The sequence below is a fragment of the Herpailurus yagouaroundi genome, unplaced genomic scaffold (assembly GCF_014898765.1).
Source record: "Herpailurus yagouaroundi ecotype Mexico unplaced genomic scaffold, PumYag 180, whole genome shotgun sequence".
Lineage (NCBI taxonomy): Eukaryota > Metazoa > Chordata > Mammalia > Carnivora > Felidae > Herpailurus > Herpailurus yagouaroundi.
In genome coordinates, this window is record NW_024412411.1 from 8,044,071 (window position 1) to 8,059,498 (window position 15,428).

The following is a 15,428-nucleotide window of genomic DNA, read 5'->3' on the forward strand; positions in this document are numbered from 1 at the left end:
CCCCCCGGCTACTCAAAATGTGGTCCACAGCTGGGCGGCACCAGTATCACTGAGGCTGGTGAGAAATGGAGACTCTAAGGGCCCACCCCCACCTAGTGAAGGGGAATCTGTGTTTTAATGAGACATCAAATGGGTCATCAAACTCTGAGAAGCCCAGGATAGCCTCTCTGCTCTGAAGGACGTCATAGGGTTAAGGAGGTGAAGGCAGACTTCATCATTAAGGTAAGAACAGGAGAGCCAGAGGGAAAAGGAAGACCATGGCCTTAATTATAACAAAACAGGTTAGCAAGCTCTGACAAGCCAAGAATTGGCAAAGATACCTAACTGCACCTACATTTTACTTCTTTGAGAGTCACATCCTAATTAAAAGTGGCTTTCTTTGGGGGTCGATATTAATATTCTTTCATATTTATGCTCAGTTATTAAAAATAAAGAATTCGGATTATAAGAGATCTTCATTCTGAGCGAGCAAGACAGTCCATGCTTCTTTGTGAACCATGCCTCAGAGAAATCAGGCTGTGAGACCAGGAAGCTCTCACTCAGGTACCACTAACGACTCGATAATCCACGTCCCTAAAAACGAAGCCACTGTGGCCAGAAAGGGAAAAGAAACCAGGTTTGGAGTCTGGCAAACCCCGCAGAGTGAGAGCCTAATCCAGGGTGAGGACCACAGCTGGCTCTCTGGTGACAGGGGAATGGGGCTGCCCGGGCGGCCTCCAGCTCATCGGCAACCACCGAGCTGCGGCCTCAAATCCAGACTCTAGAGAAACCGGAAGCTGGAAAACTTAAGTGATTTGTGCAGGGTCAAAACACAAGTTAGTGGTGGAAATTCGGAGCGGAGGATACTTTCAACTCCACCTCAAAAGGAGGCAACAGGGGAGGAAACCAGCGGCAGCCGCAACTGCCAGGCCTGTGGCTGCTGACGGTCCTGCCAATGGGAGGCGGAGCAGAAGCCAGGCCAAGCTCGTGCTCACGCCCTTAGTAACCCAGGGACCCCGCATGTCGGGGCCTGGGCTTGGGGTTGGGGGCTCAGAGAAGATTACGTCAAAGTCCTTGCCCTCTGGACACTCGGAGACCAGCAGTAAGGGCAGACACTTCCAAATCGAGGACAGCACAAAGCAGGGTTTCCTACATCGGGGCCGACGTAGCCGGATGGCCTCTGCTGCCCTCACATTTTGCCAAGAGGGTAGGATACTGAGCCTGCAGGGACAGCAGAAGTGGATAAGCCATGCCCGTATTTAATGGGAAGGTATTTTCCGCCTCGACACTAAGGGCAAAATTGCAAATGAGGGGAAAATGGCCTGAAAATGATTATTGCTGTGTAGAAGGAAAAGCCAGAGTTCTGCAGGAGTTTTAGGAACCAATGACCAGATTCAGAGGTTTTTTATTTAACTCCCTTTTCCATGTCAGAGAGATTCCTAGCCAAGGACTGAGACAGAGTTTTGAGGTGGACTCTATACCACATAAAGCTTTTCATTAAGCAGAAACCCTATTTCCATGCACTCTGGTTAGTGGAGTTTTATTTTCCTGCGGGAGATTCTGTCTCCAGGCTATGTCATAATGCTTCCAACATAAACCCAGAATAAATGTTTTCTGACCTGAACCACTAAGGCCACTGTGTCCCGTGGCCATCCAAGGAAGAGACAGACTCTATGGAATGTGTGGACAAAGAAGAGAAATTCCTTAGAACAAGATGCCAAGCTCCCTGGACACCCGTCGGCTTGTGGGGCGGCCCCACGGGCTCACCCTGAAGGGAGAGCGGTGGCCCTCTTCCATGATGAGGGACAGAGAAGGTGTTCAGCACTATCCCAAACATCGCGGCTTCAGAATCTTCATCCAGAATAGCTCTGCTACTCTCACCCTCTCCCTGAGCATTCATCTTCTTTTCTCAACTGCCAGGGACTGTTAGCTCCCAGGACAAAACAATAAATAAACAAAAAGCTACACTCAGTCAAAGACAAAAACCCAAACCACAAATCAGTGAGTTGAGCCAAGGAAGCTATAAAGACAAAATACAGGTGTCGGAGAGAAGTGAGAAGAAGAGGGGTGTTGCCTCCATGGGGCTGGTCAGGCAGGGTTTCGGTCTTGCTGTCAACTCTACCTCTCAGTTGTTAAATGCAGCAGCTGGCCCAAAGATGACACAAGAAAGGCAGTGGGTAATGGCCCAGAATGGCTGGCCAGCCTCTCCTGTCACTCCTCCCCTCCCTCCTTCCCCTGAATCCCAAACCCATCCCTGTCCAGCAAGTCCAGTCAGGAAGGACTCATGCCAGACTCCAGGTGGCATCGACAGCTGCGGGCAAGACACATTCCCTTGCTGGCTCCAACCCTCAGAATCCCCAGGGTCCTCTTACCCAAAGAGGCAGAAATCCCACAGACCCCATAGGGCTGGAGGCTCCTTACCAATGGCAGTGGTGAGAAAAGAAACCACTTCAGACTCCTTCCCGTCATTGTAAAAAGCCAGGTGCCAGATTCCTGAATCCAAATACTGGATGAAGCCAGTCTCGTGACTAGATGGGGGGACAACTCCCCGAGATTGGCGCTGGGGTCCCTCCAGGCTCCGTGCCTCCTGGGTCAGGAGCCTCCTTCCATCCAGCAGCTCTACAAAGTCAAACTAAAAGTACAAACAGAGCATAATTAGCGGGGTGTCTGCTTCACCATAATGCTAGATTCCTTCCTCACGTGTCTCCTGGGGGCACACAAGGAAATACAACCTGAGGACAGGCAGAGAGGCTAGAGTCAGATGAAGGTTGATCAACCGACTTCACCTCCTCCCCAGACCCCTGTTTCTCATGGTAATAGTCTCCTCATTCCCTTGTGAGGGCAGCATAATTAGAGCATTATTATTATTATTATTTTTTGGTCTCATTTTTCTTTAATTTGATGTATATGTAGGCAGTCTTCATCTGGCTGAGCCTGTGCCGGGATAACCATGCCCTTCCAATGGTGGGCACGTGATCAGAAACCCAGCCACTGAAGGACTGAACTCCAGCTCCACGCAAGTGATGCTGGGAATCCCAGGGCTCGAGGGTTGGGACTAGAGCACTGGATGTGCCTTAAAAGTCAGTCAGGTGCAAGTGCAAATCTGATGTCTCTCTTCCTGTTGTCAACAATCCTTTCTTTTCTTTTCTTTTTTTTTAATTTTTTTTTTTAATGCTTATTTATTTTTGAGACAGAGAGAGACAGAGCATGAACGGGGGAGGGTCAGAGAGAGGGAGACACAGAATCCAAAACAGGCTCCAGGCTCCGAGCTGTCAGCACAGAGCCTGATGCGGGGCTCGAACTCACGGACTGCGAGATCGTGACCTGAGCCGAAGTCGGCCGCTCAACTGACTGAGCCACCCAGGCGCCCCAACAATCCTTTCTAAATGCTGCAGGTTCAGGGAGCAGTTTTAGGGGAACTAAACTGGATTAGCTCAAAATTCTATCAACGATTAAATGCTGGGTCAGACACACAACTGCTGACTGATCTGAGCCTGCGAGCGTGAGACTCAAGAGAAGTCAGCCACACAGTGCTAACAACAGGTAGGTGGTTAAGTCCTACTAGCAAGCAAATTGAGCAATTATCTGTCTACTTATCTGTCTACCTACTGACCTACCTATCTTTTAAAAAACCAAGATATCTTATTCTATTTCATGTGTAAATGAGGCCCAGGAATGAAGTCCAGGACTAGCATCACTGTCCTGGTGAGCGGCCCAGATTCTATTTTCCCATGACTCCACTGCTAGAAAATATATCTACTTAGATTTCACGTGGGAATCTTAAGTAACAACTGGGGCTAAGAAGGCTGCACACGGCTTGGGAATGTCTGATGGATGCCTCTGATTTATTTTAACCCAATCCCAGAGCTGGCAGGACCTTAACAAGTCTGTTCCTTACCCATTACGACTGGTGTTATGTCAATCATCCTAGATGAACTGTTAGGTGTTTCTGGTGTGCATGTATCACAGTAAATGCGAAATCCCAAAGGAGAGAAGGAATGTAAGAGACTAGGGAAGTAACGTGTATTCTAAGCCAGATCTTGTGCAAGCTGCCTTATAAATGTTCTTGATTCTCCTCAACAGCCCTACAAAGTGAGTATTGTTATCATCAGTGGAGAGATGAGAAACTTGCTCTGAGCGGGTAAGCACCAGGCCATAGTTCTCATAGTTGATAACAAGAGGGTTCAAACTGAAGTCTGTTGGACTCCAAAGCGCATGCTTTTCTCTCTATATTTCTTGGATAATTTCACTCAGGTGACTGGGTAATAGTAGAGAGGCTATTTGAGATATTTCCTAAAATGTCCTCTTCTTAAAAAACCCCAGGGATATAACTCTACTCATCTGAAAGGTAGGGTCTTAGGTCAAATGGAGGAATGGGCTATAAAATATGCAAAATGCCCTTCAAACACAAGGCTCCAGGTGTGAGCAGTAGGCTTCCTGACTTTGGGTTAGGATGTGAGGTAGGAGCCCCTGCAGATCAGCAGGGGATGTGGCATTCTGGTTACCTGTGTATGTGAAGGAGGAAGGCCTTTTCTGCCATAGATGCCAACCAGAGCTGCCTTTCCCAGGGACACATTGAATTTCAGATGCACAGGATGGTCTATGAACACCTGAGATCTCCAGAAAGTGCCAGGAGGAATCTTCTGCGAAGCCCGTCTCCCCACGTCGATTTCTCCAGAGTCTATGAAACTGTCCTCTGGAAAGAAACTACTGGGCTTTCCTACCAAGACACAGGGAAGGGAAGAAAAACAGCAGTTGGCCACAAGCGAAACAAGGGATCGGAGCCCCTGAACAGCAGGACTCCCCTGTGCCTCACACTTCTCTCTACTATGTTCCACCACCAGCCCCACCCCCACTCCCCACTGAGGAGGAAGAATGTCCAGAACTTTTTTTTTCTAGTGATGCTCAAACTGTTCTGCTAAAAATATGCATTCTTCCAAAGCAGTATGGGTCCTCCTCAAGGGCCATCTGTATACTGCATAATTCCACAGCTTGTTAAGATATATTCCGATCCCCAAAATAATCACTGGCGGTCACACGAGAATAACTGTGCACACGCGTGTGTGTATAAAAGCATGCATGCTAAAATAGAAAGGGTAGTGCGAACAAGGTGTTGTTATTAAATTTCCAACTCAAAATGGTCCCACCAGCAGTGGGAAGCCTGACCTGAGTGGATGAAGGTATTTTACAAGTTTACTAGTTTATGTATAATGGGAAGCCAAATTCTAAGGCTAAGACATGTGGAAGGGGTTTATACGGGGAGCAGGAGTTGAGTTGGGGAAGATGAAAAAGGGGGTACTTCTGAATGGAATGGATATTTCTGAAAAATGCTTCCTTGTCTTGCTTGGATGGAGGTCTTCGAATATCAGTTTTGTGCTGAAGTAGGTAAAGCCGAGGGAATTGATCTCAAGTTCAGGCACAAAGCCTATGGCATACTTGGAAATTCAACCAAGGCCCCTGACCCTGCAGGTTTCAGGGGACGGGGGTCAGGAATATGGTCCCTTGCCCATTTCTGTCACCATTCAGGAGAGTGACAGCTTTCTGGGGGCACCAGAAGTGCCAGGAAGGAAGACAACTTATCTAACTTCCTCTGTTTACTAATTAAGCACACTCACATGTGAAAAGTATAAACCTGACTTCCTTCCAGACATCAGCCCTCTGGGGAGTTGGGAGGCGGCAGAAGGAGGTGATAGGGATGTTAGAAGACCACCTTTAGGACACTGACTAGCCACATGGCAGCCAGCAGACTATGTCTTATTTGTAAGGAAGAATCTGCAGGGTATCTTAGTTCCAAGATTTGTTGTTAGACGTGTTCGAAGAGAGGCTTTAAGAACAATAATCCACTTGTAAAGAAAACACGTTTGTGAGAACTTTTTATAAAAAGCACTTGGGGAATAAGAAATTAAAATGTCTTTTTTCCCCTAGCTTTGTAAGATTCCTTACAAAGCACATTTGATGCTGAAATGGAGCTTGGCAGGGCATTGTTGTAGTCATAAAATATTTTACTGTTTTAAATAATAAAATTCAATTTAAATGTTAAACTTCTCCATATGTTATCATTCCTTTATAAACTCCTAGGCAGAAACATCAGGTTTTTAGCTTCAAACCATTAAATGTTATTTTAATTAAAAAATATGCCAACAACAAAAAAAGTTAAAATGCACGCTCTCAATAAAAGTACCACTAGTACTCTGTCATTAGCATGGGAAAGAGCTTGCATTTAATTCCTTTATGGAAGGAATGTGCCCCAGACTTTTACCTTGAAAATGCAGACACACAAAAACCACCACACTGTGATTCAAAGTTCAAAGACAGAAGCCAAATTCACAACACATTAAGATAGAGGAGAGTTACTTTCACATACTTATCTGATTGTGGGGCTCCCAATACCACAATTCTTTTGTATTCTAGGTAGAAAAATAGTGTACCCTTTAGCTTTTCATTCTGCTAGGGATGCAGAACTCTGAGTTTCCTCCTAGAAACTGCATAGAAATAAGCCTGAGACTGCTAATTCCAAGGACTCATTTCCTTTGTGAGTGGGTGGGAGTCGGGGCTGATGGGATTTCAGAATTGTCTGCAGTCAAATAATTCCTGGGTCTGAGAATAAATAATGAAAACTTTCCCCCACATTTTGGCATGCTGCTAGAGCACCCTGCATGGTTCATTTTCTCCTCCAGTGAGCATGTTTTTGAGAGACAGCTATTGTATCAGCTGAGTTCTGAGCCTCATAAGGTTAGAGGCCAGCCCAGAGTCTCTCTCCAGAGGTCTACAGGCCCCAGAGGCATACATAAGTTGGCTCTTACACCCAAGGAGTGATAAAAAGCAATATTCTTTTCTAGCATTCTCGTATTTCACCAACATGGGCCAAAATAAGAGAAAAGAATTGTCTTTGGTGTGTATACAAATAAAAATAGCTGATTCTGTTCCAGGGCACACTGGCCACCGGGACCTGGACTCTCGGCTGAGTCTCTGAAGGCCACTCGGGCTTTGTACTAAAGTGACCTTTGTACTAAAAGTCACCTGGTCCAGATCCTTAGGGAAGGGACCACAGCCCAGCCTAAAGGTGATGTTTTTGAGGGAAAAGAGGACCCCATCTGGGGATTTAAGCTTTATCATTCCTCTACTCTGGTCCCCAGTGGTCCCCTTGTAGGACTATACGTAGGGACGAGATGGGGGCTTCTGAGGGGAAAGAGGTAGAGCACAGCGAGTACCCGTGTCTGATGGGAAAGAGGCGTGAGACTGGCCGGGCTAGCAGTTATTCAGAGTGAAGCCACACTCAGCTCTTCCTGCCTTCCTCTTTCCAGATCCTCTGTTCTTAAATCCGAGCACCAAGCTGTGAGTGCTTAAGACAGAAACCACCCTACCACACAGCAAGACCCACCAACAGTAGAGTGAGGAGAGATGACAGAGGGTGGTGGGAATTGGAGGAGACAGGTCTTATGTATACAATTCTTTTTATCCCCACCCACATTCTGGAAAATAATAACGACAACAACAGCAGCAGCAGTAATAATAGCAGTAGTAGTAACAGCAGTAAAGGTAGAAGTGGCAGGATTAGTGGTAATGCTTGCTATCAATTCTTGCTCTCACTACATGCTGGGCCCCCCTTTACGTTCATCGGTTCAGTTAATTCTCACACTGATAAGATGTATGTACTGAGGCTCAGAATGCTTAAGAAACCATTTGAAGATAAAGCCATTTGGGGTTTCTCTTCATTTGCTAGAATATGGCTTCTTAAAGCATTAAATTGATAAGTGGTTAATTAAAACTCTTCAAAGACACTCTCAATAGTCTCACTCAAGGGTCAATGGCACAGTGCATGAGTCCAACCTAACTCACAGTCCCAGCAATCTAACCATCAAGGCTAGGCCAGGTAGACCAAGGCCCACTGAGTGTCATGGGGCACAGAAAGTTGACAATTTTTATGAAGTAGGAATGCACAAACAGGACCCAGAGTTAAAGGGCAAGAGTTGGGGTCTCAAGACATTTATAAAGAGGACACTACACAATCATTGGGGGCCACCAGAGACTGAACAAACAATACCAAGAGCTTAACTAAGAAATAGGAATCTCCAACAGTATGATCAGGTTTCACAAGGCAAATTCTACTGGCAACAGTCCTGCTCTTTGTAAAGATACACAGACTCAGCCTTCCTCTAGCAATGATGTACAAATACACAATCATGTCTATAAAAGAAATTTCTCAACAATTTGCTGAAATGATTGGATTGTTTGGTCAAACAAGAGAGAATTGGAAGAAGTGAAACTCCGTGCCCTTCTCAGTCATAGTCCTCACTTTCTTGAACTAAGATCCCTCTACACAGGTTCTAAATTCCTAATCAACTAACACTCTCCTCTTCCCTCCACCTTTCTGGTTCTTCTCAATGCAATAACTTGCACAAAGAATCTGTTAGTTTCCTTAGCAACTGTTAGAAATTTATTTGGTTATCAAAATAAGCTGTTCCATTTTGGAGAGCCCAGCTGAGCCTGCGTGCAGCAATTTGCATGGTTTAAACTGATGGGTAATTTTTATTTCATTGCAGAAAGAAGAAAATGCTATCCCTAAGCCCACCAATTCAACCATCAGGAATTTTTGTTTATTCAATGCTTTCTCCCCTCTCTTCCATTAACATATAATGTAAGTTATTGTGGCTTTTCTTCAAAAAGCTGCCATATTTGGTTTCTGTCCCATGACACCCTGAAATGGTAAGAACCACTTTGAAAATACAGTGTAAATTGCAGTTTGGGGTTATTCTCAAAGACACGATGAGCATTTAAAATACTGGACTCATTATATATTTCATTTGCATAATTAAAAAATATATAGCATTTTACAATACGAAAAAATGTCCCAATTATTTGCAGGGTCTTTGAGGGGAAAATATTAGTCTGGATTTCTGAGTTTTGATAACTGACATGGAATGGCTTGGGATTTGAGCAGATGGGAAGAAAGGAAGTGACATTTGTTGAGTGCCTCTTCACCACCAGTCTGAAAAGATACAGACGTTACCATCCTTGTTCTTATGGATGAAGAAACTAAGGCCAAAGAAGATGGAGTAATTGGCATGAGTTAACAAAGCCAATAAATTTGAGGGCCAGGATTCAAGCCTGTCTGGCTCCAAGGCCCATTTATCTTCTTTCCATCATACCACATTGTTACTGCCATCTCTGTAAACCAGGGCTCTAATCTTAATTCTGTAATCAGCTCTCCTCTCTGATACCCTTAGAAGGGATAGGAAATATGCACTCCCATCAGTGTTAAAGACTTTTCCCCTTGAGCTATGTCTAAGGAAGTAGGTTTTTTTAACGTTACAATTAAAAACATGAACTGTGTAGACATTGGTTTGACCAGGGCAAAAGAAATTAAGAACCATGTGGTCTCACATAAACTGTAGGAAGCTTTGTCCTCTGTTTCTCCAGTCTGATGTATTTTTTGTCACAGTAATTGCTTTTGATGCTGACCACTTTCCAGCACAGCACTGCATTTTAGGGGCTTGTAAACAGGATTTCCATTTGCATTAGTAATGACAGATAATCCCTTTAAGCAAAAATACTCCAATTAAAGTAAACCAATAAGCTGGGGCAATTTTATTTTGCCTCTTATCTGCACCTCCTGCTCCTTGGGTAAAACAAAACAAAACCTAAAAAACCCACAAACTAATTTCATTAGAATGGGAGATTTCAGATAGATCCAACTCTGTTTCAAGAATGTCTGATAGAGATCATGGAGGGAAGAAAATACATTTTGCTAAATGAGACCTCATCCAATGCCTTGAGGGTTAAACATATCTTAAATCTGCATTTGTACGTGCTGACCTAAAGACCGTCCACATGGATGGTATTCCCGTATGGCATGTGACACTATAAACTAACAAGGGAATCACAAGCTGACAGGCAGGACCATGGACAGGGCTGGCCTGGAAAAAAAATTCTAAAGAACCGTCTGGTTAGTCTGATGATTCTACTATCAATTTCATATGTAGGACTTTTGAATTAAACTGGACCTTGGAGATAATTTAGCTCAATAACTTCCATTTAGAGAGGAGGAGAATGAAGCTCAGAAAGTCTTTTTTTTTTTTTTTTTTGAAAGCATGTTCACTTTTTTTATTTATTTTTGAGAGAGAAGACCTCTGAATGATCCTGAAGGCCAAAATCAATTCATTTTTTTTAAAAAAATGTTTATTTTTGAGAGAGACAGAGAACACAAGTGGAGGAGGGGTAGAGAGAAAGGAGAGAGACAGAGCATGAGTGGGGGATGGACAGAGAGAGAGGGAGACATAGCCTCCAGCCTCTGAGTTGTCAGGACAGAACCTGACGCGGGGCTTGAACTCACAAGCTGCAAAATCATGACCTGAGCCAAGGTCAGACGCTTAACCGACCAGGCACCCCACTCAGAAAGTCTTTCAAGGGATTTGCTTAAGGACAATTCAAGGGTCAGCAGCTGGGCTTGAAGTCAGGGCTCTTGATTCCTAACCCAGAGCTCTTGCCGTGGCCCTATCCACACTCCCTCCATATCCTTACTAAAGGGCAAAGAAAGTATAAATTATTAAATGTTTTAAGTCTTAAAATCTTTGTAAAGGAGAAGACTGGCATTGCCCCTAGAAAAAGCAGGCAGAGGTTCTGATTTGGCTCTGTGGAAATGCTCCCATTCTTACTTCCCTTAAAGATGACCATGGGTCAAGAGTTGATTTTGTTGGAATATTAGCATAGTCCCTGTGCAAGGATTACATGCAAATTCATGAAGCATTCCATATTTAAAAAACAAAAAGAAAGAGTTGGGGGTGCCTGGGTGGCTCAGTTGGTTAAGCATCCAACTCTTGATTTCAGCTCAGGTCATGATCTCATGGTTTCTGAGTTCGAGCTCTGTGTCAGGCTCTGCACTGACAAGTGCAAATCTCCTTGGGGTTCTCTCTCTTCCTTTCTCTGCCCCTCCTCCACTTGTGTTCTGTCTTTCTGTCTCAAAAATAAATGTTTTTTTTTTTAAAAAAGAATTGATTTTTGCCTTCAGGATCATTCAGAGGTCCTGAGTAGCTACTTCAACCAAGCATATGGTACCCTGTTAACCAAACAGATTCCTGGAAGGGAAATCCTTGAGGGCAGGAAACCTCAGAAGCTTTGATCCCAAAGTTGTCTGAGATGCTAGGAAAGAAGATATAGGCAGTAAAGGTGGAGGCAGACCTGTGGTGCACTTTGCTAACAGACGAGATGAAGCAGGGCACAGCAGGGACAGATAAAGAATGCCTACGCTGCCCAGAATGGCAATGAGACTGGCCCATTAGCTCAGCCATCTTTCACGGTACCATTTTTGTGAGCCTGTGCCACTTCTGGCTGATAGTGAAAGAATGTGTGTCAATGGCGTGTTAGAAAGACCCTTAAGAAATTCAGAACATGGGTCTACAGATGTCCCATTTAAGAATGCCAAACTCCAAATGTCACTACCACTCCATCACTGATAGAAAAATATCTGTGTCCCACTGCATAATGGGATTTCTCATCTACATCTCCTTCAGGGTCTTGTAACCATGTGGTGAGTCAGGTAGGACAATTTATAGAGACAGTAAGAGCTCTGGAGTCATCCAGACCTGGGCTCATATGCCAAGCTCCATTATTTACTGGCTGAGCAACCTCTGGTCAAGTCACTAAATTAATGTAACCCTTAGGTTTTGTATCTAAAATGGGTCTAAAGAATTATACTTACCTCACAGGATCTCTGTGAGGATTAAGTGTAAAAAGCTCTTGACAAAATCTTTGAAATAAATAAACCGTACAAACACTAATGATTATTGTTATTGGCCCCTTAAGGACTCATCCTGATCCCACACAATCCAAGACAGCCACCCAGCAGTGCGAAAGCCCATGATGCTTCCCTCGAGGCATGAGATGGGATACCGTTGAGCACCATGAGAGCTGCCCAAGCCCCGCTATGAGCTCACAGTGACAAGGAACTGAGATGAAGACACAGGTGGGCTGGCAGCCGGCGTGGAGTGCAGAAAGATGGAGGAAGGGCCAAAGCACGGAGCTGTGAGTCAGGCACATGACGTGCATAATGAAGGTCTCTTCGGTTCAAAGGCAGACACAGAGGACTCACGACACGAACAACACGGCAACCCTACCTTCTGTGGCTCCTTTGCCTTTCCTGTCAGGGATCTCTAACCCAGTGCCCCCTGATGGATACAGGGAGACGTCCGTTGGCACAGGCCAACTGCTGGCTGTGTCCTCCGTGATTTCATACATCTGCCCCTCCATCGGCTGCAGGTGCCAGTTTAGGCCAAACAGGTGCATGGCTGTGGTGAGCAATGAGAAAAGTCATCTTTTTCTGCTGGAGGAGGAAATGGAACTCCCAAGCCATAGGGGAGGGCAGCTGGGGTGGGGAACTCAGGAATTCAGTTCAGCTCAGCTCAACAAACAGCCCCCGAAGACAGCTTTGCAGTGCCAAGCCTATGTGGGGGGCTGGGCATGGAGATGCTCAAGGCATAGACCCTGCCCCTGAGGGCTCACAGTCTGGTGGGACAGGGAGAGGGGTAGGGATGGGGGAGTTTCAGGAAGCCTTGGCCTTTTGCTTTGAAAGATAAATAATCTAGGGGGAAATTTTGCAATTTGTAGCACAAAGGGTTAATTTCATTAATATAAAAATAACTGCTACAAATAATAAGCAAAATCCAACAGCTCATCAGGAAAATAGGAATATGATATGAACTATGAGCAGAGAGCTTACAGAATAAGAAATACAATTGGTTCTCAAGCATATGAAAAGACTCTTGACAACACTCATCATAGGAGAAATGTAAGTTAAAACTTTGAAATACTATTTTTCACATAGGCTTTGGCAAAGATAAAAAAGAGGTTAAAATTATACAGTATTGACAGAGAACAGGAAATAAGCACTCTCATACTTCGTTGGTAAGAGCATAAGTTGGTACAAACGCTATGAAGGACAATTTGAAAAAAGCTATCAAATTAATAACAAACATACTACTGATCCTGGGATTTAGAGGTTCCCAGGGTTTCTAGAAAATTCTAGAAATTTCTCCTCCAAATATTTTCACATATTAGACTAAATGATATACATACAAGGTTATTCACTGCAGCACTGTTTGTAGTAGCAAAATATTAGAAACCACTTCATCAATAAGGGGCCAGATAAGTTACCTTCATACAATGTATTATGTAATCATAAAAAAAGCACATGGAAGCTCTTTATATTTTTCTGAAAGGAAAATTGTAACATGCAGAATGGTATATCTGATATACTGCCTTTGGGGGGAAAAATCATGTATATGTTTAGAATATTCCTGAAGGATATGAAAGACACTGGTAACAGTAGATGCAGCCAATGATGGAAAGAGATCCTAAGGGTCAGGGATAGAAGACAGATTTTCTTCTAACTGTATATCTGTTGTGCTTTTTGATTTTTGTAGGATGTACTTGCATTTCTGTTTTAAAAATATTTTTTTCCAAGGTAGTGACTGCTAAATGGTCTTGTGCAACAATCTAGAAGAGACCATAAGACGCCAAAGAATGGACACTGTCCCCTAACATACACAGTGCTTGAAAAGGTGAGGAAACTTGTCTCCAAAAGATTTTGTAATCTAGTACAAAATGTCTGCTTAAATCCCATTTTAGGATTTAAGACTTGTCAATGGTCCCTACTTACTTTTTCTGAAATGCCTGCCCTGATTCCTTACGCAGAGAGTGAAGAACTTCAGTTCCTGACTCCCACAGCATCCTGTATGCAACATCACTCCTTTGTTGTACTGATGAATATTTTCTAGAAGCCTACCCTGTACTGGGACCCAGGGCTGACTCTGGAGAGCCAGAACATAATCAGACAGCCCTTGCTTCCATAAGCTCACAGACAAGTAGAGAAGATGGACAAGGAACAAAGTCTACTCAGAAGGACTAGAAGGCCCAGAGGAGGGGGTGACTGGCCCACTAAGAGGGCCAGAGGAACCCAGGGAAGGATCTATGGAACTATGAAGGCCCACAGTAATTATGTATACTGAGGGCTAACTGCATGCCAGGAAGCGCACTGGGAAATTTGTATACATTGCATCTAAACCTCAAGGCAGCCCTGTGAGACCCAACTTGCAGATGTGCACGCTAAGGCTCAGAAGGTAGTTATAAAACTGAGTGCCAGGCATTGTGCTAAAAGCAGTAAATGCAATACTTTCTTAATTCTCACAAAAATCCTGAAAAGACAGTTAGTAATAGCCCCATTTTACAGATGCAGAAACTAAGACACAACGACATCGATTAACACAGGGAAGGTTAAATGGCTCGTGAGCGACACAGTGCAGACTAGAATCTGCAACTATTCAAACACTGAAATCAGATATCACCAGTCTTTCTGGCTTGAAGCCCAGGCTCCACCCACTTCACCAAGCCTTTCTCACTAGCTTTACCTTGCAAGGCAAGTGGGTGTTACAAAAACATCCCCTTTCACACATGGAGCAGCTTTGGGGGCTGTAACATAGGATCCTGTGAGGAGGACAGAGGGTTGTATTGCTTGGCCCATCCGTGGAAGGGTTCACTGACGGGCTGGTGGGGGGGGGGGGGGTCTTGAGGGGCTGTGTGGGCACCTTCAAGGCACAAATAACTGTATAAAGGACACGAGAGCTGCACATCCTTCAGACTTCTAGTCCAAAACACAAGCCACCCGGGGAACGCACACAAGTTTGAGCTCAACAGGAGGGGTACTCTGTAACAGAAATGGAATCTGACCCTTTGCTCTCTCTGGTTACTGCCGAGTGGGGAACAGTGTGTGCCAGAGGTAAGGCGACTGGTTTGGAATCCTAGCTGCCACCACCTAGACGCATCCAAGAAATGGAGAGGCAATTATTTCAAAGAATTACTGTATCATATGAGATAATATATGGCAAAGTGCTTTGTAAACCGTACATACGCATGATGGCAGTATTTTGTAACCATTATACTCATACTGTTGATGATAATGATAAAACAGCAGCTACCACTTAGCATATTTTTGGTCCTGGGCACTAAAAGAGGAGGACCTTTATGCTGCTCGTGGTGGTGTAGTTGTCAATAATGATAGAAGTTAACTTTCCTGGAAGAAGTGAAAACTCTGCTGTTTCCAAGGCTGAATTAGCTCCCATTTTTGCTTACCGTCTTACCAGTTTAATCTATATATTGGCAACTCCAAAGGTAATGGAGAAATTGTTTGAACGGAGGACGACTCAGAGATATGCAGTTAAATGAGCACTGCTCCTTTCCCCATTAGAATCAATTATCTCATCTAACTGTGCAGAAGTGCTGTCTTGTTAAAGGTCATGAGAATTCAGTAATCCCAGAATGAATAGAACTCTCACAGCTTTGCGAAGAAAAACATTTTTATTGTCAAAGCTTTCTCTTACTTTTAACAAGATGCAAAATCAAGCCCTTGCTAAGAAAGAAAGAAAGAAAGAAAGAAAGAAAGAAAGAAAGAAAGAAAG

At 44.2% G+C, this 15,428-nt stretch overlaps 1 protein-coding gene across 6 annotated transcripts in view; it reads right to left on the reverse strand.

Moving 5' to 3' along the window:
- TENM4 (teneurin transmembrane protein 4) overlaps positions 1–15,428 on the reverse strand; it is a 2,953,639-nt gene that overhangs the window by 189,460 nt on the left and 2,748,751 nt on the right. For all 6 annotated transcript variants that reach the window (XM_040489711.1, XM_040489706.1, XM_040489709.1 and 3 more), the window contains 3 exons: positions 12,093–12,263; positions 4,485–4,699; positions 2,401–2,611 (listed from right to left, as the gene is read on the reverse strand). In XM_040489711.1, the coding sequence (XP_040345645.1) occupies positions 2,401–2,611; positions 4,485–4,699; positions 12,093–12,263 (597 nt within the window). The remainder of the gene's footprint in view (positions 1–2,400; positions 2,612–4,484; positions 4,700–12,092; positions 12,264–15,428) is intronic.